This window comes from Sylvia atricapilla, chromosome 12 (assembly GCF_009819655.1).
Source record: "Sylvia atricapilla isolate bSylAtr1 chromosome 12, bSylAtr1.pri, whole genome shotgun sequence".
NCBI classification, from domain to species: Eukaryota; Metazoa; Chordata; class Aves; order Passeriformes; family Sylviidae; genus Sylvia; species Sylvia atricapilla.
Genome location: NC_089151.1, coordinates 1445752 through 1471661, shown reverse-complemented (window position 1 = coordinate 1471661; position 25910 = coordinate 1445752). Strand labels below are relative to the sequence as shown.

General features: G+C 63.3%; 1 protein-coding gene across 5 annotated transcripts in view; it reads right to left on the bottom strand.

The window, feature by feature from the left end:
* The window catches only part of CBFA2T3 (CBFA2/RUNX1 partner transcriptional co-repressor 3), a 30231-nt gene extending 4749 nt beyond the window's left edge, over positions 1–25482 (bottom strand). The window contains exons 1-11 of one of the 5 annotated variants that reach the window (XM_066327437.1): positions 25266–25482; positions 7774–7920; positions 6302–6379; positions 4233–4474; positions 3825–3914; positions 2272–2453; positions 1914–2161; positions 1486–1571; positions 1022–1220; positions 801–869; positions 453–643 (exon numbers count right to left, since the gene is read on the bottom strand). In XM_066327437.1, coding sequence (XP_066183534.1) covers positions 453–643; positions 801–869; positions 1022–1220; positions 1486–1571; positions 1914–2161; positions 2272–2453; positions 3825–3914; positions 4233–4474; positions 6302–6379; positions 7774–7920; positions 25266–25482 — 1749 coding nt within the window. Of the gene's footprint in view, positions 1–452; positions 644–800; positions 870–1021; positions 1221–1485; positions 1572–1913; positions 2162–2271; positions 2454–3824; positions 3915–4232; positions 4475–6301; positions 6380–7773; positions 7921–15254; positions 15367–16993; positions 17153–25265 lie in introns of those variants that run through there. The other 4 variants (XM_066327441.1, XM_066327439.1, XM_066327438.1 and 1 more) reach the window with 4 other exon arrangements.
* Between the last annotated feature and the right edge of the window lie 428 nt (positions 25483–25910).

Below are 25910 nucleotides of genomic sequence, written 5' to 3'. Positions count from 1 at the left end.
GCACATCCATCCCAGACCATGCACATCCAATCCCAGACGGTGCACATCCATCCCAGGCTGTGCACCCCTGTCCTGGACCATGTACATCATCCCAGAATGTGCACGTCTGTCCCAGTCTGTGCACATCCATCCCAGAATGGGTACATCCATGCCAGACTGTGTATTTCCATATTGGGCCAGGCACACCTGTTCTGCACCGTGCTCCTCTACCCTGAACCAGGTCCCCCTAATCCCAGACCACACAACCCGACCCTGCACCATGCACGACATCCCAGACCATGCGCATCATCCTACACTGCATCCACCTCCGGGACTATGCACCCCATCATTGCCCACACCCTGCATCCCCACCTGGGTGCAGGAATTCCCCTCTCCTCCCACCCCACGGTGCTGCCGCAGCTCCCGTTCCCGCACACCAGCACTGCCACCACCCCGTCCCCCGGGGTCCCCACCTCGCTCGAGTCCTCCTGCTGATTGATGACGGTGAGAGCATCCTCGGACGCCTGGCGCTTGGCCTCGGCCAGGGCCCGCTCCATCTTGGCTCGCTCCGTGGTGATCAGCTCGTGGGCTTTCCGCTCGGCGTCCGACACGGCCTTCTGCAGCTCGGACATGGCCTGCCGCTTCACCTCGTTCACGGCTTCTTCTGGAAGGCAGCAGCCGAGCGTGGCCGGGCTGTGCCAGTGCCCCGGCATCCCCCCTTCCCGCAAAACCACCCCAAACTCCTCCTGCGCCGCGGGTATCCCGGGGAGGAGAGCCGGGGCAGAGGCGCTGCCGGGGGCTGCTGCCCACCCCGCACTCACCAGCCTTCCTCCAGATCTCCTCGGGCATGTACCCGGAGAGCGGCCGCGGAGCGAAATCCCGGTGAGCGTCTGCCAAGGAGAGAGGGGACACCCTCAGGAGACGCCGTCCCCTCGGAGCGCAGCCGGCGGCAGCGCCAGACCCCCGGGAGAAGGGCGCGGGCAGCCCGGAGAGGTGAGCGGGGCAGCCCCCGCCCGCAGCCCGCGGCCCCGGGGGTCACTACCTAACTGCGGAGCCTCGGCGGCGGCCGAGGACGAGTTGTGCGGCCGTGCGGAGGGCGGGCTGCCTTTCTTCATGTCCTCGGCGTCGCTGTAGCGCCGGATCCAGTGGTTGAGCTCCTCGCGATCGGCCTCCTGGCACCGCCGCAGCACCGTCAGCGACCGCCGCGTCTTCTCCACCATGTCCATGATGCAGTTCAGCAGCTGCGGGGACAACAGCAGGGATGGGGAAGGGGTTCTGCTGCAGGCAGCCGGGGGGGCTGCGGTGCCCTGCGCTGGGCAGGGGCAGTCGGGCCGCGCCAGGCTGTGCCAGGCTGTGCCAGGCTGTGCCAGCTGCAGGGCGCCGTGCTGCCTGTGGTAGCAGAGGAGGCTCGGGAGAAAAGTCCCCGGGAGGGACACGGTGAGGATGGAGAGGCAGAGTGGAGCGACACACACACACACACGGGGTCGGGACAAGGACACCACGTACGTTGTTGAGGTGTTTCCACTCCTCCGCCCACTCCCGGTCCGTGAGCCGGTGGTCGATGACCTCCTCCTGCCGCGTCCCGTGCACGGCTGCAAGGCGAGAGCGGAGCGGGCTCAGGGGGTCAGCCCCCCTGCAGGAGCCCTCTCCTTTCAGAGGGTCCCAGCCCCAGGAGCCCTCTCCTTTCAGGGGGTCCCAGCCCCAGGAGCCGTCTCCTTTCAGAGGGTCCCAGCCCCAGGAGCCGTCTCCTTTCAGAGGGTCCCAGCCCCAGGAGCCCTCTCCTTTCAGAGGGTCCCAGCCCCAGGAGCCCTCTCCTTTCAGAGGGTCCCAGCCCCAGGAGCCCTCTCCTTTCAGGGGGTCCCAGCCCCAGGAGCCGTCTCCTTTCAGGGGGTCCCAGCCCCGTCCCCCCCGTGTCTGCGGACAGCAGCGCTCACCGGCGGGCCGCTGGCGCTCGCGGGGGTCGGGGTGGCGGTAGGTGTCCCGGTAGTGGTGTGCCATGGCCATGTCCTCCAGGCGGTAGTGCTGGGGCAGGGCGGGCCCGGCCGGGGGGTGCCCCAGCCCGTTCGGGGCATGGCTCAGCCCGTTGCTGGGGCTGTAGCGCTGCGCTGGGCTCATGGTGCACGGCCGCTTGCTGAGGTGCTCGGGGTGCAGGGGGTCTCGGTCCAAACCGTTCTCTTTGGTCCTGCTCGGAGGAGAGGAGGTTGGTCCTCACCGGGCACCCCCTGGAACAACCTCCCCTTTTCAGGGATGTGTTCCTGAAAAAAACCCCGCACGCCCCTCCCCGGCTGGCACCTGTCTGGCGTCCTCCTCTTGCCGCTCTCGCCCACCTCCAGGAGCAGCTCGGAGGAGTCGATGGGAGAGGAGGCGTTGGCGTCCAGCAGCAGCTGCTCGTGCTGGGCCAGGTACTGGGCCGGGGTCTGCTTGGCCATGCGGGCGCAGTGCAGCAGCTCCCGCTGCAGCAGCGGCAGGTTGGCCTGCAGGGGGGTGACAGTGCAGTCCACGGCCCCGCAGCCCCCCCGGAGCAGCCTGACCGTGCCCCCGGCTCGCCACGGGCAGGGGGTGTGAGGGGGTGCCTTCCATTTGGGGTCCTGCCCCCTTTCCCCAGGGGCCAGGTGGGCTTTTGGGGGACACGTGTGACACCACACAGGGTTCAGACACAGCTTCAACAGAGCTCTTCTGCATCCTGGCAGGGGCTGCAGAGCATCACCCCTGGGCCAGGTCAGCCACCTCGGCCACCCTGTCCCCACCGCTGCTCCCTGGGGACCGCACCTGTGGGACCCCCAGCCCGTGTGTGGCACCCACAGCTGGAAGGGTCAGCTGTGAACCCCCCTCCCACCCACCCACCGTGTCCCCCCACGGCGCTACAGCCACAGGAGCAGCAGGAATTAGGCAGCAGAACCCCCTTTTGCCCGGCGCTCTGGCTGCCAGCCCTGGATTTTGCCTTAGGCAGCTGAGCCACGGCCAAATCCCAGCTGTGGGACACGTTAGCGCCCGAGCGGAGCTGCAGTTGCGGTGAGCAGGGCTGGACCCTCCCTCCCCTTCCCTTCCCTGGCCGGGGGGGGAGCAATCCCACAAAAACAGCGAGTCCCCAGTCTGGGAAACACGCCGAGCCCGGCTGGTTGCAGTTAGGATAATGAGAAACATCTGGAGCGGGTGGTGGGAACAGCTGGGAGCGGGGTGCCAGGGCGGCCGCTGCGCTCTTGGCACTGGGACAGCGGGGATGGATCCCAGCCTGCCTGGAGCCACAGGGCCACCAGTGTCTGCCGGGGCCTGGGAGCTCACCTTTCCCTGCTCCCGAGGATCCCAAAAACCTGGCAAACTGGACAGCAGGGAAGGGGCTCTGCTGTCCCATCCCAGCAGATTGCTGTGGTGAGCACGGACCTCCACTCATGGAGCCCTGCTCTGGGAGCGCTGGGATGCTGAGGTGGAAAAGGGGCTATTTTTGCAGTTTTTAATTGTTCCTTTGCTAACAAAGGACAGGGGACACCAGGCTCAGACATCTGCTGGCAGTGCTGGTGCTGCCAGGCGTGCCAGGGCCGGGCAAATCCCTCCAGAGCAGGGTGACACTGCAGAGTCAGTGTGAAATTAAAAGGCAAATTAAAAAAAAAAAAAAAAAAAAAAAAAGAGGGAATTTTTAATGAATTGCAAATGGCAACCAGCTGGGCCGACCCCTCACTTTATTGCAACCAGCCCCAGCCCTGCGTGATTCCACACGTGTGGGGGCACACGTGTGCCTGGGGGGACACGGGCAGACCCACAGGCAGCTGCCAGCCCCAAAGCCACCCCCAAATCCCCTGTGCTGAAATGGTGCCATGAATCCCACCCTGCCAGGGCTGGAGACTCACCTTGAGGAAGGGGATGACGAAGGGTCGCAGCGGGAAGTTGGTGGCCTCTTGGAGCTTGGCGTGGAACTCCTCGATGGTGAGGGTGGAGTTCTGTGGGGACAGCCTGGGCTCAGCACCCCACACCCCTGGGGGATGTTCCTCCCTCATTCCTGCTCCTCTGCCAGGCTCACAGGAAAACCACACTCAAGGGAAAACCACACTCAAGGCTTCACTGGCGATGCCAGCAGCCAGGACCGACCCTGCAATGGCTGTGAAGATCCCAGGAGACGCTGGGAAAACGACCCCCCTTTTCTTCAGGATTTAGATCAATCCAGGCCCCTCGTCCCCTTTTGGCAGCATCTCCATCCCCAAAAGCAAACACAGGATCCTCGGATGCAGGGCACCCCGTGGCTGGCCCCAGGGACGTACCACGAGCCCCAGGACGAGGGTGCGCACCCGCTCCCCGATCTCGGGGGAGATGTCGTTCCCAAACTGCTGCAGGGTGGTGAGGAAGCGCTTGAGCTTGGAGAGCTGGCGGGCACCACAGGCCGGGGGGAGCTGGTGGGTGGACAGGGAGGCGCTGGAGGAGGTGGCCGGCCCGTTGCTGAACCCGTTGGGGGTGGACGGAGCCCCGTTGATGGCGGTCGGCGAGTGGCTGCTCCCGTTCATCACTGGGGAGACAGGGAACGGGAGGTCAGAGCGGGTGGCTGCGCCCTGGCACCGTGGGGATGAGGCTGGGATGGTTGGACTGGAGTGTCCTGCTGGGGAATGTGGGGCTGGCGGCCCCTGGAAGGCTTTAGGATGCTGGTGAACCCCTGAATTCCCACAGAGAATCCATGAGCCATTGCCCAGGGAGTCCAGCCTGGGTTGCAGCACATTGTCTGCTCTGTCCCCGCTGCCCAGTCAGGGAGGACAGGAGCTGCCTGAACACCACCCACCGGGAGATCCAGGGGGATAATTTGGGATGGAGATCCAGGGGGATAATTTGGGGTACCAACCATCAGAGTGGCAGACCCCTCTCTCCTGCACCAGCTCCACATGAGCACAGGGACCTTTTCCCAGCCAGCACAGGTGACAACACACATCACCCATGTCCCACCAGTGCAGATGGCAACATGCATCACTCATGTTCCCCCAGTGCAGGTGACAACATGCATCACCCATGTCCCAACAGCACAGGTGTCAACACACATCACCCATGTCCTGACAGCATGGGTGACAAAATGCATCACCCATGTCCCACCACTTCAGGTGACAACATGCATCACCCATGTCCTGATGGCATGGGTGACAACACACATCACTCATGTCCCAATGGCACGGGTGACAATACACATAATCCAGTGACAACATGCATCACCCATGTCCCAACAGCACAGGTGTCAACACACATCACCCATGTCCTGACAGCATGGGTGACAAAATGCATCTCCCATGTCCCACCACTGCAGGTGACAACATGCATCACCCATGTCCCAACAGCACAGGTGTCAACATGCGTCACCCATGTCCCTGCCACACGGGTGACAATATGAATCACCCATGGTCCCTGCCACACAGGTGACAACACACATCACACATGTCCCAATGGCACGGGTGACAATACACATCACCCAGTGACAACACACATCACCCATGTCCCGATGGCACGGGTGACAACACACATCACCCATGTCCCTGCCAAACAGGTGACAACACACATCACCCATGTCCCAATGGCACGAGTGACAACACGCATCACCCATGTCCCAACAGCACAGGTGTCAACACACGTCACCCATGTCCCTGCCACATGGGTAACAATATGAATCACCCATGGTCCCTGCCACACAGGTGACAACACACATCACACATGTCCCAATGGCACAGGTGACAATACGCATCACCCAGTGACAACACACATCACCCATGTCCCGATGGCACAGGTGACAATACACATCACCCAGTGACAACACACATCACTCATGTCCCGATGGCACAGGTGACAACACATCACCCACGTCCTGATGGCACAGGTGATGACACGCGTCACCCATGTCCCTGCCACACGGGCAACAACACGCATCACCCGTGTCTCGATGGCACGGGTGACAACACGCATCACCCGTGTCCCTGCCCACACAAGTGACAACACGCACGTCCCGTGTCCTGCCGGCGCGTCACCCCGCGGTCCTGACACACCGGCGCCTGTCCCCGCTGGGCTGGCACTGACCTGGGGTGCCGGGCTGCCCTGCCAGCCCTGCCTGCTCGGGGGGCTCCCGCTGGCTCTCGGGCCGGGCAGCGCCCGCCGCCCGCTGAAGAGGCGCCCAAAATAACCCGGCGGCCACAACTGCTTTTATTCCCGCGACAGGTGCCTTCCTAAGTTGGACACCACACGTGTCCCTGGGCCGGGATGGGGCTGGGGTTCCCCCGGGCGAGGGGCTGGCGACGGGGAGCTGCCCCAGGGGCTGCGGCTGCGCTCGGGTCTCTCATGAGAGCGGGTGTTTCATTTTACTTACAAAGACAGACCATCGACCATTTCAAGCAACCATGAAAACGGCCGCGAGGCAGAAACGTCGGAGGGCCAGCGTCTCGATCTGCAAGCAAAATAAAACACGCTATGATGAGAGAGCAGAGGGGGCAGCTCTCGGCCCTGCACGGGACACTCCTCACCACGGGCACGTGTGCCATGGTAAAGCCACCAGACCCACCAGGGACTCGGGTCCCTGCGTCCCACTGCAGCCACAGGGAGGGTTCAGGGCGTGGATGCTCGGCTGCCTGATAAATTCCTGATGTTTTAGGGACTGAATGAGGTCCCCCAAGGCCAAGAACAACCAAAATGCCATGATGTCCGTGCCAAGCTGCTCTGTGTCCCCAGCCTCGTGTCTCAAACCCTGCTCCGTGCTGAGCTGTGACGGCCCTGCATCCCGAATCCTGCTCTGTGCTGAGCCAAAGGCTGCCTGCACTCCCAGCCCTGTGGCCCAAATCCCTCTCTGTGCTGAGCTGTGGTGCAGAGGCCACCTGCACCTCTGGTCCTCCATCCCAGCTCAGCCACACCAGGGCTGTCACATCAGCCACAGGGCTGGGATTGACACCCAAATCCCGCCCAAGCACAGCCGAGCACGAGCTGATTCCTAGAGTCTGTCCAGAAGCGCTGCTGGAGGCTGCAGGTGGCAGGGGATGGATCTCAGGGGTTGTTTTAGGGTTTTTTCTTCCCCACTGGGGTTTTCTTGAGCAAGAAACAGCCACGAGCCAAACCCATGCACATGCCCAGGAAAAGTCTCAGCAGAAGTGGAGCAGCCACTGGCAGTGGCCACTGCCACTCCTGCCGGGGTCCCAGCCTTGTCCCCTGCCTGTCTGGATCCTGCACTGCTTGTGCCTTGTCCAGGACGGTGACACCAGTGACGTGGTGCAAATCCTGGGGCGTGCAATGAGCCCACGTGCCTGGGGACACCGCATTCTGCGCCTGTCCCCAGCCCAACCACAGGGACTGAAACTCCCACCTGGAGTCCCCTGATGCCACCACGCCATAGCCTGGGCAGGACAAGGAGATTCCAGCCACTGTTGCTGGCCGTGACACTGCCCTGCCACCACTGGGTGCCACATGCAGAGGGACAGATGTGTCCCCACATGCATGGGACCCACCACGGGGCCATCTCTGACCCACAGGAACTCCCCCAACCCCCACAATCCTCCAACCACGCGCTGCTCTGCTCCAGCATTTGGTGACCGGCTGGCAGAAGAGCAGGATGCCCCTGTCCCCAGGGTGTCCCTGTCCCCAGGGACCTCACAGGGCGCTGCTGGCCATGGGCAGCGCCACGGTGCTCCCTGCAGGAACATGCTCCAGCCATACCTTGGGAACATGCACCCAAAGGAGAGTCTCCAGCCTGGGGACAGGCGATGTCACCCCGTGTCACAGCCAGCCCTGGGTGCCGCGTGCGGGCTGGAGGCGAGGGGAGCTGGCAGAGGCCGTCCCCAGCGGGGTACTCACTGGTGCTGGGTGTGAAGGAGGGGTGGCGCGTGGCTCCCTGCGCGGCGGCCGGCGGCGGCGGGGGCATGCTGGGCGGCGTGGAGCGAGCCTGCGTCTTCACATCGGCCGGAGAGTCGGGCATGGTGGCGGCCGCAGTCTCCGCGTTATCTGCACGGGGAAGAGGGCACGGGGTGGTCAGTGGGGTGTGCCAGGCAGGGCTGTGGTTGCCTGGTAAACAGGGCTCAGGTAGAGGGGACACTTGGGGGCTTTAGGCTGGCCTGGGTGTCTCTGCTCCCACTGTAGAATTCGGGTAACGAGACTCTGGTGTCCTGTGTGCCACAGGGTGATGGACCTGCTGTTTGTCTGCACAGTGGTGGGGACAGGGACACTGCCCTGTGCAGTGACACTCTGCCCCTGCAGTGCCAACCCAGCCTGTGTCACATCACTGCTGGCACAGCACAGCACCCCCCTGACACATCCTGGGAATTCCTGCTGCCCTCTGACCCCTCAGCATGGCTGGCAGAATCACTCAGGGCTGGCACAGAGATCGTGGGATCATCGCAGCCACTGCTTGGTGGCAGGGCCCACATGTCCACCAGTGACTGTCCCCCTCTGACCAGAATGGCCCTGCGATCCAGATCCTGGAGCTCCCAGCCATCACCATCACCCCACTGGTGATGCCTCCCTCCCACCTCCGTGTGCTCTGAACCCCAAAAACACCCAGCAGTGCACTCCCAGCAGCAGCGTCCCCTCGGGCCAGCACACAGCCCGCAGCAGGGTCTGGGCCCCACACTGGCAGTGACGGGTGGCCACAAGTGCTGGCAGCTGTGGGGATCTGTCACCGTGCCTGTGCTGCCAGCAGCTCCAGCCAAAGATGGAAACGGCCACCACGGCCACCCCCTGCCATGGGGTCCCCCTGTGCCCCAGCACGGTCCCCACCCGGGCTGATCACCACTAACCCAATATTCATCCTTAATCCGGGGCAACTGTGGAGATTAATTGAACCCGGCCACAGCACAGCGGCTGGGCTAAATAAAAGCAGGGCCTCGTCCCCACAGAGATGCTTTTGGGGCTGTGCCGCACACTGAGCACCAGGAGATGCTGGTGGGAGCCAAAATCCCTGCTGGTCACACACAGGATCCTTCTGGATGGCTCCAGCACCCTGCATCTCCCTTTCTGTCCACTGCACACGGGAATGCTGCAGACTCCTGCATGTGCATGCTTCAGTTGCCCGTTCCTCGCTGCCTTCTCCCTCCCCAGCCACAGGAGAAATCCCAAAACCGCACAGCTTCTCTCTCCCCAAAACTCAGTTTCCCTACTGGGCCTGCCAGAATAAATGGCTTATTTCAAAATCCACCTTTTATTTCCCTTCTCATGGAAATGTCCATCCCTGGGCAAAGATTTTCCAGCCTTCCCCCGTCACTCAGCAGAGCAGGATGCAGCTCTGACAGCAGAGGATGAGCCCTGAGTGTGCACAGAGTGTCACCCCGTGAGGGATCACAGCTGCAGCACCTTGATCCCACACCATCCCTGCATCCCTGGCACCATCCCTGTCCTTGTCACACCTCTGGAGCATCCTTGCCTGTGTCCCTGGAATGGTCCCTGCCTGCAGCCCCATCCCAGCTCAGTCCCCCTCACTGCCCTGACTCCCTGCACATTCCCACACCAAGGGGAAAACATGGATACATTCATCCTGGCACTGACACAGCTTTTCCACAGCTTCCCATCAGCAGGAAAGTTTCCATGAAGCTGAGCAAGCACTCAGGGAAATGGGGCCTGGTTCTGGTTTTTCTTGTGTTTTCTTTTTTTTTTTTTTTTTTCCCCTTTAAGTTCTAAATTTTCCCTGAGGTGTTTGCAACCCAAACACAGCCAGGCAGACACAGGAATCCGGTCCCAAATCCGACGGGATAAAGTTCTTGGAATGCCCAAAGGACCCAACCACGGCTGTGCCACCAACCCAGGTCCTTTGCAGGACGGGATGAACTCCAGGAGAGCAAAGGAGATTTTGGGGAACAAAGTGCAGCCTCCTCTCAGCCCTTTCAAACAGCGATTCCCCAGCACAACTCCAACTCCACTGGAATTATTTTTCCCTCTGTTTTTTTCTCTCTCTTTGGGGTAATTTGTCCCAGCCGCTCGGGGCCGTGTCTGTTTTCCTCCATCTGGTTTCCATTAGGTCTGTGCAGCCCAGATGAATAAGTAATAATATAAAAATAAAAGGATTAGTATTTTCTCCTGGGCTGGCGGCAGCGGCTGTTCCCCACCCTGCCCCCCGGGGCCAGCGGATGCCGGAGCCCCGCACTCCCCTGGGTGACCCCGAGCCCCCCATTTGTCCCACGGCAGGCTTTGACCCCCCGGCCAGGGCTCCCCGCCGGGGTGACACTGTCACACAGCCAGGCATTCCAGCGGGCACACGGCAGCCCGGAGCCGCGGGGACAGGAGCAGCGCGGGAGGGATGGGGCTGGCAGCCATCCCAGCCTGGCGTTTGCTCTTTCCCACAGCCCCAAGGAGCACATCCAGCCGCCACGAGCTCGAGGTTCTGCCTCCTCCCTGGGCAACAAGTGGGATGTGCCAGCTCCGGGGTGAGTGCGGAGCACCCGGGCCGGCTGCTGTGCTCTGCCTCCCCCAGGGATGGGGATGAAGCAAGCACGGAGCTGCTTCATCATCCTCCTGGATGTGGCCACGGGAGAGCTCCGGCTCCCTGCAGGCAAAGCTTCCCGGGCGAAGGAAGGGTTAAAGGGACTCCAGCGCTCAGCATCCTTCATGCTCTCCAAATGGCCACAAATGAAATCCAGATGCTGGAGGCGACGTCTCCCCAAGCCAGGCTGCCTCCGAAACAAAGGCAGGGAAGAATTCCTGCTCCTCAGCTGCCGCAGCCAGCGGGGCCAAGAACAACTCCCCGATAAGATGGCAGGGCCGGAGCTGTCCCAGCTGGAGCAGGTTTGGGAGCGTGCAGTGCCTGAGGCCGGGCAGCAGCGGCAGCCACGTGCACCAGCCCCGCAGAGCCGGTGGGACCTCACAGCACCATCAGCTCCCTCCTCCCCTGCGCCCATCCCGATCCCCTTTTTGGGATCAGCTCCCTCCTCCCCTGCACCCATCCCGATCCCCTTTTTGGGATCAGCTCCCTCCTCCCCTGCGCCCATCCTGATTCTCTTTTTGGGATCAGCTCCCTCCTCCCCTGCGCCCATCCCGATCCCCTTTTTGGGGTCAGCTCCCTCCTCCCCTGCGCCCATCCTGATTCTCTTTTTGGGATCAGCTCCCTCCTCCCCTGCGCCCATCCTGATGCCCTCCCTGGGGCCATGGTGACAAAGGTGACACCAGGCAGCTTGGAGTTCATCCCCAGTTGTACCTGGAGCAGGAGAAAGAGGGAGTGCAGCTGTGGGATGCTGACAGAGGGTGGGTTTAGGTGGGATATTGGGCAGGAATTGTTCCCTGGCAGGGTGGGAGGCCCTGGCACAGGTGCCCAGGTGCCCAGAGAGGTTGTGGCTGCCCCTGGATCCCTGGCAGTGCCCAAGGCCAGGCTGGACAGGGCTTGGAGCAACCTGGGACAGTGGGAGGTGTCCCTGGACCATGGCAGTGAAATTAGATGAGCCTTAAGGCCCCTCTCAATGCAAACCATTCCATGATTCCATGATGATGCTGGAGGGATGCTGCTCACCCCCCACCAGCGTGTCCCAGGTGCTCATCCTGGGGAGCCAGCCTGGCAGGGAGCAACCCACACCCAACACCCATCGGCACAAATGAAGCCCTTCGAAAGTGAATCCAATGAATCCAACTCTGCACAATTTCTAAAGGAGCCCAGATTCAGCCAGCTCCAGTCCTGGGAGCTCCTGCAGCTCATCCCCACGGGCATCCTGAGAGAGCTCCTGTGCCATGGCCCAGCTGGGACACCTCCCAGCAGCACAATTCCAGGGTAAAGCAGATTTCCCATGCTCTGGGACAGCCCCCAGCAGCGCAATCCCAGGATAAAGCAGATTTCCCCACGCTCAGGTACATTCCAGTCTCCTGCAGCCCCATCCCCCGAATGCCAGCGCTGCCACCACGGGCACTGTTGTCACTCAGCTCCAGGCCATCAACTCGCAGCAAGTCCCAAGATCCCGGTCCCCTTCCCCCTCCGGCTGTGTGGCAGTGACAGCACAGCTCCACACGGGACAGCAGCACCCTCAGCCAGGCTCTGCACACACCCCAAGCTCCAAAATCCCAATTTCCAAGCCAAACTCATGCAGCCAGGGCCCCAAAACCAGCTGGCTCGGTGCCACCAAGGCAGTGCCAGCAGCTCCCGCTCGCCCCGAGCTGGCGTGGCCAGGGGATGGGGATGGCTTTGATTTTTCCTCGAAACAACAACAACAACAAAAGCCAAAAAAGCCAAAAAAAAAAAAAAAAAAAAAAAAAAAAAAAAAAAAAAAAAAAAGGCGCCCTCTCTGTTTTACAAGCCTTCATTTGCTATTGTTTATGTAAACAGGTAAATTGTTTCGTATCTCAATTAAAAACATCTGCCACATAAATGAATACCAATTAACTCATCCTGTTTTTAATTACTCTGTTAATTACACACAGGCAGCAAAAAGGATGGCAGGGGAATAGGGAAAGCATGCTTACAACCCCCCCTTCCCACCTTGCTCTTGGCAAGGATCCGAAATGTGCCCAGATAATGATGGATTAAGGTGAAAACCGAAAAGCGTGGCTCGTGGCCAGCTCCGGCGTGGCAGGTCCCTGCTGGGGCTGCCGGGTGGCCTCGCAGGGGGATTCCCCGGGTCGCTCTGGAGAGGTTTTGGTGTCCCCAAGCCCCCCCCGGGATGTCCCAAAGCGTCATTCCCCAGCTCGGGGTGGCGCTCCCGGTGCCAGCTCCGCGCTCCTTCCCAAAACGGGAGAGAGCGAAACTTGGCCACGGCGACAGCAGCGAGGAGACTCATCCTCAGGGACCGAGCGCGTCCTCCAGGGACCCTCCCGGCCCCGAGGGTGGTCTCTGGGCGCGGGCAGGGCTGGGTGCCACCCCTGGGTGCCACCCCTGGGTGCCATCCCTGCCGAGCGACCCCGGGGCGCCGCCGGCTCCCCCCGGCTGCGGGAAGCTTTCCAAGCGAGCAGATGGGGCAAGGGAGCGGCGGCAGGAGGAGGAGGAGGAGAGCAGAAAAGGCTATTTTCTCACGCTACATATTTTACAAGTCGAACATTTTGTGCGTTTCAGCGCTGCCTGGAAAAGCAGCTCGGCCTCAGCGCCGGGACTCGACGGCGGAGCCCGTGAGTCAACAGCGGCTGGCGACGACGTGGCTGCAGGCGGGGGGACGGGCTGGGAGGAGGGGTCCCCCACCCACAGGGGCACTTTGGGGGGTCTCCTTGACCTATGGGCCAGCAGCACCCAGCCAGAGCGCAATATCTGCCGCAGCGTCGCGCCCGCTGCCACCATCGGCTTCATCCCACCCGCAGGGGTGGCACAGGGAGGTGGGCGCGCACACACACACCCTGCTGCTCCCCAGCTGCCTTACACTCCTGGAAATTAAATATCCTGGCTAAACAGCAGGAGCAAACAGTGCCGCGGGCAGCCCGGAACACCTGGAGAGGAGCAGGGCTGGGGCTGACCCTGCCGGAGCTGCCCCCACCCAGGAAACACCCACGCCTGGGTTACACCACCAAAGCGCTGCCAAAGGGGCACCCCAAAAGCAGCTCCACACCCCAAACCCTGGGATTTCTGCAGCCGTGGGCACGGCGATGCTCGCGCCCAAAGGTGGCCTTGATGGCTGCAGCAGGGACAAGTGACACACGCAGAAGGTTTGGGGCATCCCGGAGGCACGGAGCGGCTGGAGAAGGGGCAGAGCTCCCCCTCCACAGCCCGGCTCCGGCGGGGAGCTCCCGCCGCAGCGTGGGAACGCCGAGGCACCGCCGGTTCCCCGGGGACCCGCTGGCAGATCCTGCCCCGCAGGCGCCGGGCTCGTACCGAGGGGCTGCCGGATCCGGCCGTGTCCTCCCACAGCCTCCGGGCTGCTGCCTCACCGACTCTTTGTCTAGTTTTTTTTTTGAGCCACCGGCTCCATTTCAAGGCGATTTTGCCCGTGTTAAATCGAATCAAAGAACACAGTGGGGGGGAAAAAATATTAATGAGAATTTTGCAAAATAAACAGGAAATCCCTCGGATGTTTTCTGGAAGCATCGGTCAGCATCTTCTGAAGGAAAGCCGGGGGTTTGTCAAGGTGGGGTTGCCCCTGGGGAGCCTGAGCACAGCGGGAGCGACGGCAGAAAACAGCTTCAGGAAATCTAAAAATAACCCCGAACCGGGCAATGGCACTAAGGCCAGGGCAGGCGGGCAGGGGGTGTCCTCTTGTGCCACCAGCCTGTTCTTGCCTCTGGCTGGCAAGGATTGACCCCAGCTTGGCGACTCCCATCGTGCCCATCCCGCTGGGCAGCTAAACCCATCTCCCAGCTCGGAAAGCGAAGGGCAGGCTGCAGCATCCGACCTGCGGCATCGGCAGCATCCCCCGGCCCCGGCAGCAGCGATTCAGCCCGGCTTAACCCCTGGGCTGTGCCTGGTCCCTGCCAGCCCCATCCTCCCTTTGGTGCCCCAAAGCTTGTGCTCACCGTGGCCGTGCTGCTGTGGCTGGGGGCTGGAGCGGCTCAGCGCTGCTGGAGGGGGATTTGTGTGTCCCCCCAGGAGGGACCCAGCTCCTGCCCCACGGCCAGCGCTCCCTGGCAGCCCTGCGCTTCCTGCTTGACTCGCTGCCACTCCACTGACTCCCGCCAAGAGTAAAAAACCAGATATTTATGGGGTGTCTCTCCTCCCCGGGGCTCCCACAGCACCCAGACACTTCCCGGGGTGGCTGCAGGACAGGGGACCGTGCACAGCCTCGGGCAGAGCCAAAGTGTCCCCAGGGCGGGGATTTACGGCGGCTGCTGGCAGCGAGAGGAGCCAAGACCCCATTTCCACGGCACCACAACGCCTGGAGCCTGCCTGAGCTTTCCCACGCGTGCAAACATCCCCGGCTCAGAAGGAGAATTGCAGGAACGTCGGCAGAGACCCGGAGCCCCAGGGCCGCACCGGAGCCCTCTCCTGCCTGCAGCAGCCCAGCCCTCGAGTGGGGCTGAGCACCGGAATATTTTTCCATCCTGCAGCCTGGAAGTCCCCGATGTAAAAGGCAAATTTTGCACCCACGCGAGGCCTCCCCGCTGCCCAAACCTGGCACCCACCCCATGGCAGCCCCCAGAGCCAGGGGAGAACAGGCTCTCCCCGGCCACCTCCTGCCTTTCTCCCCCCTTCAAAGCAACATCTGCACCCGCGTTTTCCAAACAAAACGCACCCGACATCTGTCTGCTGCCGGGTAAAACCTTACCTGCCAGCATGGGAGGCAGCGGGCAGAGAAAACCCCCTTGGCACAGCCGAGTTCACCTCCACTCGCCTCCCCAACCACGGAATTCCGCCCTGTGTGAGAACTCTCAGCACGGGGACCTGCCTCACAAACCTCCGAGAATCCAAGAGCCCGCCCCAGGCGGCAGCTCAGCTCCATGGGGCTCCTCACCCGAGGACCGCGGCTGTCAGCATCCTCCCCGGCTGCCGCTCCGTGTTTGCCGTGGGATTTCGGGATGGTTTTCCCATTTTTCCATGCCCTGGACCACAGCAGAGCTCACCCCACCGCGGCGCCGAGCAGACGGATGTTTGCAGAGTGTCTTCAAGTCGCTCGACAAAGGAGCAGGGAATTAATTTTCCTTTTAATTAAAGGCAGAAAAAAAAATCTCTTTGTTCCTGAACAGAGAGAAAACAACAGAGGGAAGAGCTCAGAAGCTCTTCCTAAGCTGGAGACGAGACCATCGCTTGGAATCAAAGACACTGTCAAAGCACACGTGACCTCGGATTAAAAAAAACAAAACCAAACGCAGCAGCGGCAGTGGCTCCTCTCCGACAGCGAAGGAAAGTTGCAAAGTTTTTCTTGGCTAATAGAGACCAAAAAAACCCCACAAAAGCCACGATTTCCAAGAAAAGGTGTGTTTAACTAGAGAAACGCTCCGCGGTATCCGAAGGCACCATCCAGCGGCGAGGGAATGACGGGAAGAGCTGCTCGTGCTCCGGCTCGGTGTCGCCGAGGAGGCACGGGGGAGCGCGGGGCCAGCCCCGCTCCATCGCTCCGTTCCCTCGGCGAAGCCGGGCCGCCGGGCTGAGAGACATCCCCGAGGGACAGCGAGAGCGGCCGGTGATGGACGGCAGCGCTGGAGACTCCCGAGCCACGCTTCCTTCCCAAATCCACAGCCAAACAAACAGCCCCCGGCACACGCGAGGAGTCCGCGAGCGGCCCCAGCGCGGCCCCGTGTCCTCGCACATAAACGCGGAATGAAAGGAGCTGGAAGTTCCCGGAGCGGCCCCGGGATTCCTCCCGCAAACTCTCCCGCGTGGGTCGGCTCCCCCCGGCCACCAAACACGGCTCCAGCTCCGGGTGCCCGGAGAGCGGGCGGACAGGAGGGACGCGGGGATGACAAAGAGCCGGACTGCTGGGCCGGAGCCGGGAGCCACAACCGCGGGGGGGTCTGCCGGGGGGTGGGCACAAACTCGCGTGGGTTCTCGGGGACGTTGTGCCGCCCCACGCCGCCCCTGCGCTCGGGAAACGGCGACGGGGGACACGGAGGGGAGAGCAGGCAGCGCCCCGGCAGCGCAGGGAAGAGAGATCTGCGCCCCGCCGCCTCCACGGCAGCGCAGCGCGTGGGAGCGGGGCCCACGGGCGCGGCGATCCGCTCCCGAGCCGCCTCCGCCGCGGAGCCGCTCCGAGCGCTGCGCCCGCCGGCCCCGGCTGTGCCCCGCTCCGTGCCGGGGACCGCGCCGCCTCCGGCACACGGAGCATCCCCGTCCCCCGCGCACCCGCGGCTGATCCCACACCGGAGCATCCTCCGGGCACCGGGAGCCTCCCATCCCCTGCGCACCGGGAGCGCTCCCCGGCACCGGGAGCCTCCCCGACCCCTCGGCTCCGAGAGCATCCCCCGAGCAGCAGGAGCATTCCCAGCCCCTTTTCCACGGGAGCCTCCCCGGCCATCGGGAGCCTCCGGTGCCCCGACGCACCGGGAGCATCCCCCGAGCACCGGCAGTACCCACAGCCCCTCTGCGCTACGAGCCTCCCCGGGCACCGGGAGCCTGCGATCGCTCTGCGCACCGAGAGCATCCCCCGAGCACCGGGAGGATTCCAAGCCCCGCTCATCACGGGAGCCTCCGCGGGCAGCGGCAGCCTCCCCGTCCCCGTCCCCGTCCCGGTCCCCGGCGGCGGGCGGCACTCACCGTCCTGAGGTGTGGCGGAGGCGTGAGGTAAGTGCCGAGGCAGGGGCCGGCAGGAGCGGGCAGAGCCGGCAGGAGCGGGCAGAGCCGGCGGCGGCCCGGGCCCGCTTAAGGCCGGCGCTGGCGGAGCGCGGCCCCGAGGCGGCGGCCGCCCCCGGCACCTGCCCGCCGCCGCTCGCCGCTCCCGGGGCCGCCGCTCGCCGCCAGCTCCGGGCTCCGGGCCGCTTCCCCTCCCCCCGGAGGGGGGGCGCCGGAGAAGCGGGCGGAGGGCGGAGAAGCCGCGGGAAAGCCGCGGGGGCCGCTTCACCCCCTGCGCGCCGCCCGGCCGCGCATCCTCCCGGAGCCGCGGCGCGGCCGTGGGGTGCCCGGGGCCGTGCTCCGTGCCCGCCCGGGCCCCCGCAGAGCCGCCGCTGCCGCCGCGCCGCCCGCCCGGCCCGGAGTGAGCGGGGCCCGCCCGCGCCGCTGCCTTAGAGCCCGGCCCCGCCGCCGCCAGGGGCCGCCACACCGCCGCCGCCACCGGAGCGGGACCCCCGGGAGGGGAGAGCGGCATGGGGAACGGGATGGAGCGGGACAGGGAACGGGATGGACCGGGATAGGGACAGGGAACGGGATGGAGCGGGATAGGGACAGGGAACGGGATGGACCGGGACAGGGACAGAGAACGGGATGGACCGGGATAGGGAACGGGATGGACCGGGATAGGGATAGGGACAGGGAATGGGATGGGATGGACGGGGATAGGGACAGGGAATGGGCAGCACCGGGATAGGGAAGGAGATGGGACGGACGGGGCCGCACAGCACCAGGGATTCTGCACGGAACCGAGGAGTTGCTCGGCACCAGGGGACTGAGTGGGACGCAGGGCTGAGTGACACCGGCGGTCTGCACGGGGACATGGGGCTGCCCAGGGCTTTAGGGGGTGCATGGGACCTGGTGACACTATGGGGGCTGAAGGCCACGCAGGGCAGTGTACGGGGCTTGGGGGCTGCAGGGGTTGGGGTTTGTAAATCGTCAGAGTTGGCGGTGCTAAAGATCGAGGGTGACAAAGCTGAGAGTGGGGGCAGCATGGGGGGAGGAGGGGTGACATGTTCTGGGGAGCTGCAAGGAGCTGGGAGTTGTTTTGGGGGAGGTGGAGGGACTGCAAGGGAACCAGCCAGGACTTGTCTGGGGCCACGGGAAGAGCCAAGGGGTCGGAGCAGGGTGGGAGTGTCTGCAAGGGGCTGGGGGGCTGCGGGGGGATGGAGCTGTGGTTGCTCAGCTTCCCTCTCCAGCGGCCCAAGGGCTGGGGTTGTACTGGGGCAGCCACAAGAGCACAGACACAGCCCTCAGAGTCCCACATGCCCGTCCCAGCCTGGCCTGGAGTGTCCCCGCACCCTGCCGGGCCTCAGCGAGGCTCCAAGGGCAGCTGCACACAGGGACCCTCCCCGACAGCGGTGCAGGGCAGTGGTGCACATCTGGCTGCCTGCCCCGTGCCAGCTGAGGGACAACATTCAAATTTTCCCTCCCCAAGTCCTACCACAACGCTGCTGCTTGCCTGTCCACCGGGAACACAATCCCCGTGAATTTCCCTACAAATTTCCCTGCGAGCCCCAGCCCTGCCTCTGTGTGTGTGTGTGTGTAATTACTGTGCCCGGCAGCTGCTTCCCTCTGCGGCTGCCCCGTCCCGGTGTATTACTCATCTCCCGCTTCCCAGGGATTGGGAGAGCGGCAGCTCAGCCGGGCGGAGTCACCCGGCACGGCCCTGCACAGCCCGGCCAGGGATGGGGCACACACAGCAGCTGCGTGGCCACTGGACAGCCAGAGTGTGACCAATGGACAGCCAGAGTGTGACCACTGGACAGCCAGAGTGTGACCACTGGACAGCCAGAGTGTGACCAATGGACAGCCAGAGTGTGGCCACTGGACAGCCAGAGTGTGGCCACTGGACAGCCAGAGTGTGACCAATGGACAGCCAGAGTGTGGCCACTGGACAGCCAGAGTGTGGCCACTGGACAGCCAGAGTGTGACCACTGGACAGCCAGAGTGTGGCCACTGGACAGCCAGAGTGTGGCCACTGGACAGCCAGAGTGGGGCCACTGCACGGCCCTGGCACGGCCACTGCACAAGGGTTGCATGGCCTCTGTGTGACCACTGCATGGCCAGTAAATGGCCATTGCATGACCTTAGTGTGACCATTGCATGACCTTTGTGTGACCATTGCATGACCTTTGTGTGACCACTGCATGGCCTTGGTGTGACCATTGCATGACCTTGGTGTGACCATTGCATGACCTTTGTGTGGCCACTGCATGGCCTTGGTGTGACCATTGCATGACCTTTGTGTGACCATTGCATGGCCTTTGTGTGACCATTGCATGGCCTTGGTGTGACCACTGCATGACCTTTGTGTGACCATTGCATGGCCTTGGTGTGACCACTGCATGGCCTTTGTGTGACCACTGCATGGCCTCTGTGCGGCCACTGCCACAATGGTCATCACGTGGCCACTGAGTGACCTTTCCATAGGTAGTAAATGATCCTCACAAGGCCACTAAGTGACCACTCCGTGGCCTCTAAATGGCCATCACACGGCCACTGTGGGGCCACCACACGGTCCCCAAATGACCACTGTGTGGTCCCTGCACAGCCCAGCTCCTGCCACTGACGGAGGTGCTGCAGAATCCCCACCCAGCCCTTCCAGCCTCAGCTCCAGCTTTGCATCCCTCTCTCCCAAAGAGCTCCCAGAGGGTTCCCAGAGGGCCCGTGGCTCTCCAGATCCTGCTGTCCTCCTTCCCACGGGGCCCTGTCCCCAGGAGCCTCGTGCAGGTGCCGTGGCCCCACTGGCACAGGAGCAGCAGAGGAAAATCCACCCCTCAGCTGCACTCCCACCTCGCCACACCCCGCCTTTGCATGGCTGGCACCGGCTGGCACATGCAAATGCCAGCACCACATGTGTGCTTGGGGACACAGGCACTGGGACACGTGGTTCCCAGCACGGGTGGAGGCATGGTGGGCCCCCAGCATCAGTGAGGCAGCCGCAGGGTGTTCCCAGAGTTCTGGGCTGCCGGGACAGAGCTCCTTTGGGCTCAGGGCCCTGGCTGGGAGAGCAGGGCCCTGCCCGTGGGGGTGACAACGCTCTCAGCCCAGCCACCGTGTCACACACCCACGTGCAAACCTCGAACACATCACAAAACTCTACCGTGGATGCCCAGCTGGTGCTGTGCCATGAGCCTGGTAATGACCAAACCTGTCCCCTCTGCCACGAGCATGTCACAGCGACCTGCCGGGAAGTGTCACCACCTCTCCTTAACTCGGGCTGCAGCTGAAGGACGCCATCAAACACCCCCTGCCCTGGCACCTGGTGCCCCAGGAGCCACTCAGACCCTGTCAGGACGGGCAGGTGGCATTGTCACCCCACAGGACAACAGTGGGGGCAGAGCCACCGCGTCCCCCCCCTGGCGGCGTTTGGGTGGCAAGGGGCTGCCGCGTTCCTATTCCACGCACGCAGCCTGTAATTTTGGTCTATTGAAGTCATAATTCACCACTGTGAAAATAAACATTTGTGTTAGCTCGCTTTATTCGGCGGGGTTCGCCTGAATGTTAATAATTCCCCGCCGCCGGCGTTGCACGTGGCCCGGGATGCAGGGACAAAGGCCGGGCACCGCGGCCACCTCCTGGCAGCCTTTGGGCGAGTTCTCGCCCTCCTTTGTACCCTAATCCGCAGGACCCCCTGCATCCCCAAGGAGATGGGGAAAGAAGAGCCACTTTGTACTAACGCAGGGATAACGAGGAAGATAAAGGTAATTTTCAGACAATATCCGGAGTCCAGCACCTGCTCACATCCTTCCCGACGCATCCCTGTCACCGCGTTTGTGTCCTTGTGCTGTTTTGTGGATGCTCCCAGCACATCCAAGGTGCCCCATCGCCCACAGAGGGCCATGGCCACGCAGGAGCCCCCCGCCCCCTGTCCCCAGAGCTGTCCCCAAGGCTGTCCCCAGAGCTGTCCCCAAGGCTGTCCCCGGCTCTGTCCCTGCTGGGCGCAAGGGGCTGGTGCTTCCCCTCGGCATTTGCATCTTCCCAGCCTTTATCTTCCTCCCGGTCTCTGTATTGCTGCAATTACAGACACTTTAAAACACAATGATCTAGCTGTTAGCGTGATGGATGACAGAACCTTTCTGTCTGGTTTAAATCATTGCTGAGAGTGAGCAAACTCCCCCGGGTTAACCCTTTGCTGCCCCAAACGCGCTCCCAGCCGGGCGTGCTGGGTGCTCCACGGCCACCCACCCAGCACACGCCTGGGTGAGATAAAGCGGGGCTCCGGCATTCCTTCGGGAAAACATTCCCCCGTCCCTCAGCTCTCTGTGCTCTCGGGGTTCCCCGGGTGCCTGGGGACAGTGAATGGCGCCCGCCCCGGCAGAGCCGGTGGCCCCGCTCCCTGCGGTGGGAAATGAACGGCTGGAGAGGAGATAAGCGCCTGGCAGAGCCCGATAGCCGCCTGGATCCATCCCAACCCCGGGCTGGCAATCCTTCCCCCGCCAAATCTGGAGCCGGGGCACGATGGTGGGGCCCCAGCGCCTTGCCAGCCGTGGGAGAGGGTGGAAACTCCTGTCCTGACTCGCTGTGGGTCACGCTGGTGGGTGACTGACGGCGCGGTGAGCCCGGGGCGGGGATGAACCGCACACGCTGTGGTGATCCACGCTCCCTTTGTTGTGGGCAGGGGGCATCTCCCACTGCCCCGCGTCCTGCCCAGTGCCCATCCGTGCCCCACAGGTGTCCCAGCCCCACGGGAGGGTGTCACCATCACCTGTCACTTGTGCTGGGTCACGTCCTCCATCCCTGCTGGGTGTGCACATGGAGCGGTTTGGAGGGTGCCAAGGACCTGCCCCGGGGGAAGGGACACCCCAAGGCACAGCCCGGGGGAGAAGGGGACCACCGAGGCCTTGGCAAGGCGCCTGCCAGGAGATAAAGTGCTGCCTGAGGCCACATGAAGGCAACTGGTACCAAAACCTCGGAGGAAATGGTCACCACCGTATCTGCCCCTGCACATGACCCCCGGCTGCTATCGGGGCCACACACGTGGGCAGGGACAGTGCGGTGGCTGCTGGGCTCACGGTGCCACCAAGGCATCCTTAAATGCCCCCTCTTGCCTCTGCAGCCACCACGGTGTGCTGAGGATGCTTTTCACACCCCGTGGGTGCCCAGCCATCAGCGGTGACCCAGCGCTCTCCCTGTGCCTCCCGCTGCTGATGATGCACTGTCCCCTCCTCCTGCCTCAGCCTCGGCGCTTCCCAGCGTGCCGGGACAAGCTGATTGCTATTCCAGCTGCATCCCCTCTTCCCAAGCCTCGGGCTTTTTAAAGCAGCCCACGGTGCTGGTTTATCATGCCTTGTCCCTCTGCAGCCCGGTGGCTCCGGCCTGTCCCTCCCAGGCCTCTCTCACGGGGCCGTGTCTGCAGAAAGGCGCCGAGCCGTGCAGGCTCAGCCCTGGCGTGCCACAGGTTTCCTGTGCCACCCCCGGCGGGTCTGTCTGTCCGTCTGGGTTTCTCAAGCTCCATCCTTTCCCTCTTGGCCAGCAGAGCATCTCTGGGTACCTCTCTGAGTCTTCTGTTATGTGGCACTGCCAGCGGTGCCCTACAAGCACAGCTTGGTGACAACGTGTCACAGCCCTGAGTGGGTAGGGACAATGCATCGCACTCTGAGGGGATGCAAAACCCTCCACGGCTGTGGGGTCTCCAGCCCCCGTTGGCCTGGAGCATCCCCGCAGGGACAGGGAGCTGCCGGCCTGGGAAGGGTCACTGTCACCGTAGAGGGTCCCATGGCCCTGGCTCAGAGCACGGAGGTGGCAGCCCAAATCTCAGCGCCTAAATCCATCCCAGCCCGAGCACCGAGCACCGAGCAGAGGCAGCCGGGCTGCAGCCCCCGGAGCTCTTCCCTTGGCATTTCTCTTGCAGCAGCAGGAGCCCTGGCGCTGGATTTTCCTGCACGTTAATCCATGGGGGAATGCAGGAGGGAGATAAGGGGCTGGTGGGGAGCCAGCGGGGAAGACGCTCGCCTGCCCGCGGCTATCGCCCTCCGCAGCTGCATCCGCCCGGGGCCAGCTGCTCGGCAGGAAGAGCCCTGCGCCAGCCTTTCCCAGGGAAAGGGGCTTCGTTGGAGCCTGGCTTCCCTCCCTGACCACTCCTGGGGGTCCCCAGCCTGGGGTTCAGCCACTCTGCAGCCACCGGGCTCCAAGGAGCAGCCCCACCGCTTGTTGAAGCAGATCCAGTGGCTTTGTGGCTTTCTCACAACTTCCACATAGAGAGGAAAAAAAAAAAAAAAAAAAGTGCATCTCCCATTAAAAGAAAAAAAAAAAAAGTAAAATCCTGTTTTCCTTGCTGACAGATTCGTTCCTGCTTCGTGGCATTCAAAGGGAAACCACCCCCTACTGCTTATCATCCCGCTCACCCTGCGCTGCCGGCTCTGGAAAATCACCGGCTTGCCTTAAAAACTGGGAGACTTTAGGGTACAGTACTGTTCCTCTGGGTGCTTCAAGGTCTCGGGGCTGCCAGGGGCCGGGTTTCCAGCTTTTCTCTGCCACGGAGGGCCTGGGGAGTGTTTTAATGGCAAAGCAAAGATGGCCACGTGCTGCCTTGACTCCAGGAGTTGGTGTTTGGGGGTGCCTGCAGAGGCTGCTGCCACCTCCATGGGAAATCCTGCCAGCCTCAGCCTTGGACAGCAGGAATTCACCAGGAGATGCTGAACAAAATCCCCTGAGCTGCCCTTGGGCTCACAACAAGTTCGTATTCCCTTTTCTCCACCCTAACCTTGGGCCAAGCTCCTTCCTCCCTCCCCAGCCCACGGGCTGCACCGCCGGCATCGTTCCCCAGAACGATGGCAATTCAATTAGCAGGCCTTTCGCTTCCAACCCCTCGCATCCCTGCAAAAATCAATGGCAGCTAGCAGGAGGCGGTGTGAGCCTGCCTTCGCTCCGGATGGAGATCCAAGCCCTGGGGCTGCTTTCAGAACCTTCCCAGGGCCCAAACCCTCCAGCCTGAGGCTCTGGCTGCGTGGAGGCCGCTGCTGGTCTGTGCCGTGCCACGGGGAGCCCCAGCCTCGTGCTGGGTGAGGTCTGGGATTTCATACGAGGTCCAGATGCGCCATGGCAGCAGAGGACGTCGTGGCTGCCTCTGGCCACCTGCATCGTTTCCAAGTTCCCAGGCTAAAAGCAGGGCTCGTTATCGAGAGCAAAAAAATGTGCCACCTCTGTTGTATTTCATTTCCCTTTCTCCACCTCTTCCCTGCCCGCTGTGCATCAGAGATAACAGCTCTCGGTGCCGGAGCTGGAGAGCGGGGCCGGCAACGGCCTCGGCAGCCCTATCGCTGCCTCGCCGGCCGCAAGGAAATCAGGAAGTTTGCAGAGATATTTGGCCAACAAAACAAACATTTCTGCTGCCAAAAGCCTAACGGGCAGCCCCGCGAGGCCGCAGCAATCCGCACGGCTCCTCGGCTGCAGCTTTCCGGAGCGCCGTGCCCGCCGGGCCCCTTATCGCTGTGCCCGTGCCTGGCATGTGCCAGCGCAGGGGACAGGGACCCCGGCGTGCCTGCCCTGCCCGTGGGGAACCGGCACGACAGGTGCAGCCAAAGCCTGTCCTTGCGCTGTCCCGGTTTGTCCCCGGCGCAGGGGCCGGAGTTGGGCAGGGGGCTGCGGCCGCAGCGCGGTGCCGGGCAGTGGGGTGGGGAGCGAGGGGAAAGCCGGCACAGGGCCAGCATTGTTCACAGCGGTGACTCAGCCCGCTCTGCTTTCCTGCCCACACCGGGCACGGGCCCAGCAGAGCCCCCCGAGCCCCCCAGAGCTGGCACAGCCCCTCGGCCTCGCTGCCTGGGGATGCTCCCGCACGGGGATGTGGGATGCTCCATCCCCACGGAGCCTCGGCACAAATCAGCAGCAGCACCGTGGGGTCGGAGGCGAGCTGCTGATCCCAGGACGAGCACAAACGCCCAGCAAACACAGGTCTGAAATGCTGGAAATCAAACATCCCCGGAGCTGAGTGCTCGTTACGGAGAGGTTTAATTGCAGAGTGGGCTCCGAATGGGTCCCCACGACGGTGAGCCCATGGAGCTCCACGGTGCCTCGGTGACGTCCCGGCTCCCCATTCCCGCTGGCTGGTCCCCACTGGGATGCAGTGACTGGTGCCAGCCACGTGCCACCCTCGGGGAGCACCTGCCTGCCCAAGGCTGCATTTGGCACGGCGGTGAGTCACCCGTACCGCGGTACACGGCACTGCCACCGCCACCTCCCTCCCGCCGCTGCCTCTCACCTTGGCTGGCCGCGTCCAAGGAAGGTCCCTGCCGGTTCTGGGGGGTCCCGAGGGGTCGGTGGCAGCAGCCCAACTCCGCAATCCCGGCCGAGGCTGGTGGCGCCGGGCCGGTTCCCGGGGCGGGCAGGAGCTGCGGCGGGGCCGGGGATGCCGAGCCCCGGAGGGCAGAGGGGTGTCCTGTCCGCTCGGCGCCCGCCCCGCCGCCGGGGCCGCTCATGTGACGGCCGGGCCCGCGGTGGCAGCGGAGCCGCGTCCCATGGCGAGGGGAAGGTGAACAGCTGCCGGGCAGTGATAATGCTGCGGGTGGGGGTGGCCGGGCAGCTGCGCCCGTGTCCTTCCCCAACAGGAACCATCTGTGACCAAGCCCAGCTCTGCCTTCCCTAGCAGCCATTCCGCTTTGACTTTCCAACAACTTCCCCTTCGCGCCGGCCTCACTTCCTCACTGCGAGGGGCTGCTGTGGCACGGCACGGCACGGCTGGCACGGCACGGCACTGCTGGCCATTGGCAGCCTGGCACAAACACGGGGCTCGCCCCACATTGCTGCAGCCCCTTTGCCTGGCATCATCCACGGGATGAGGTTTTTTCCTCCATTTGCAGCTGCAGCATCCCCCCGACCTTTGGGCGCTTGGGGTGTCCCCGGTGTG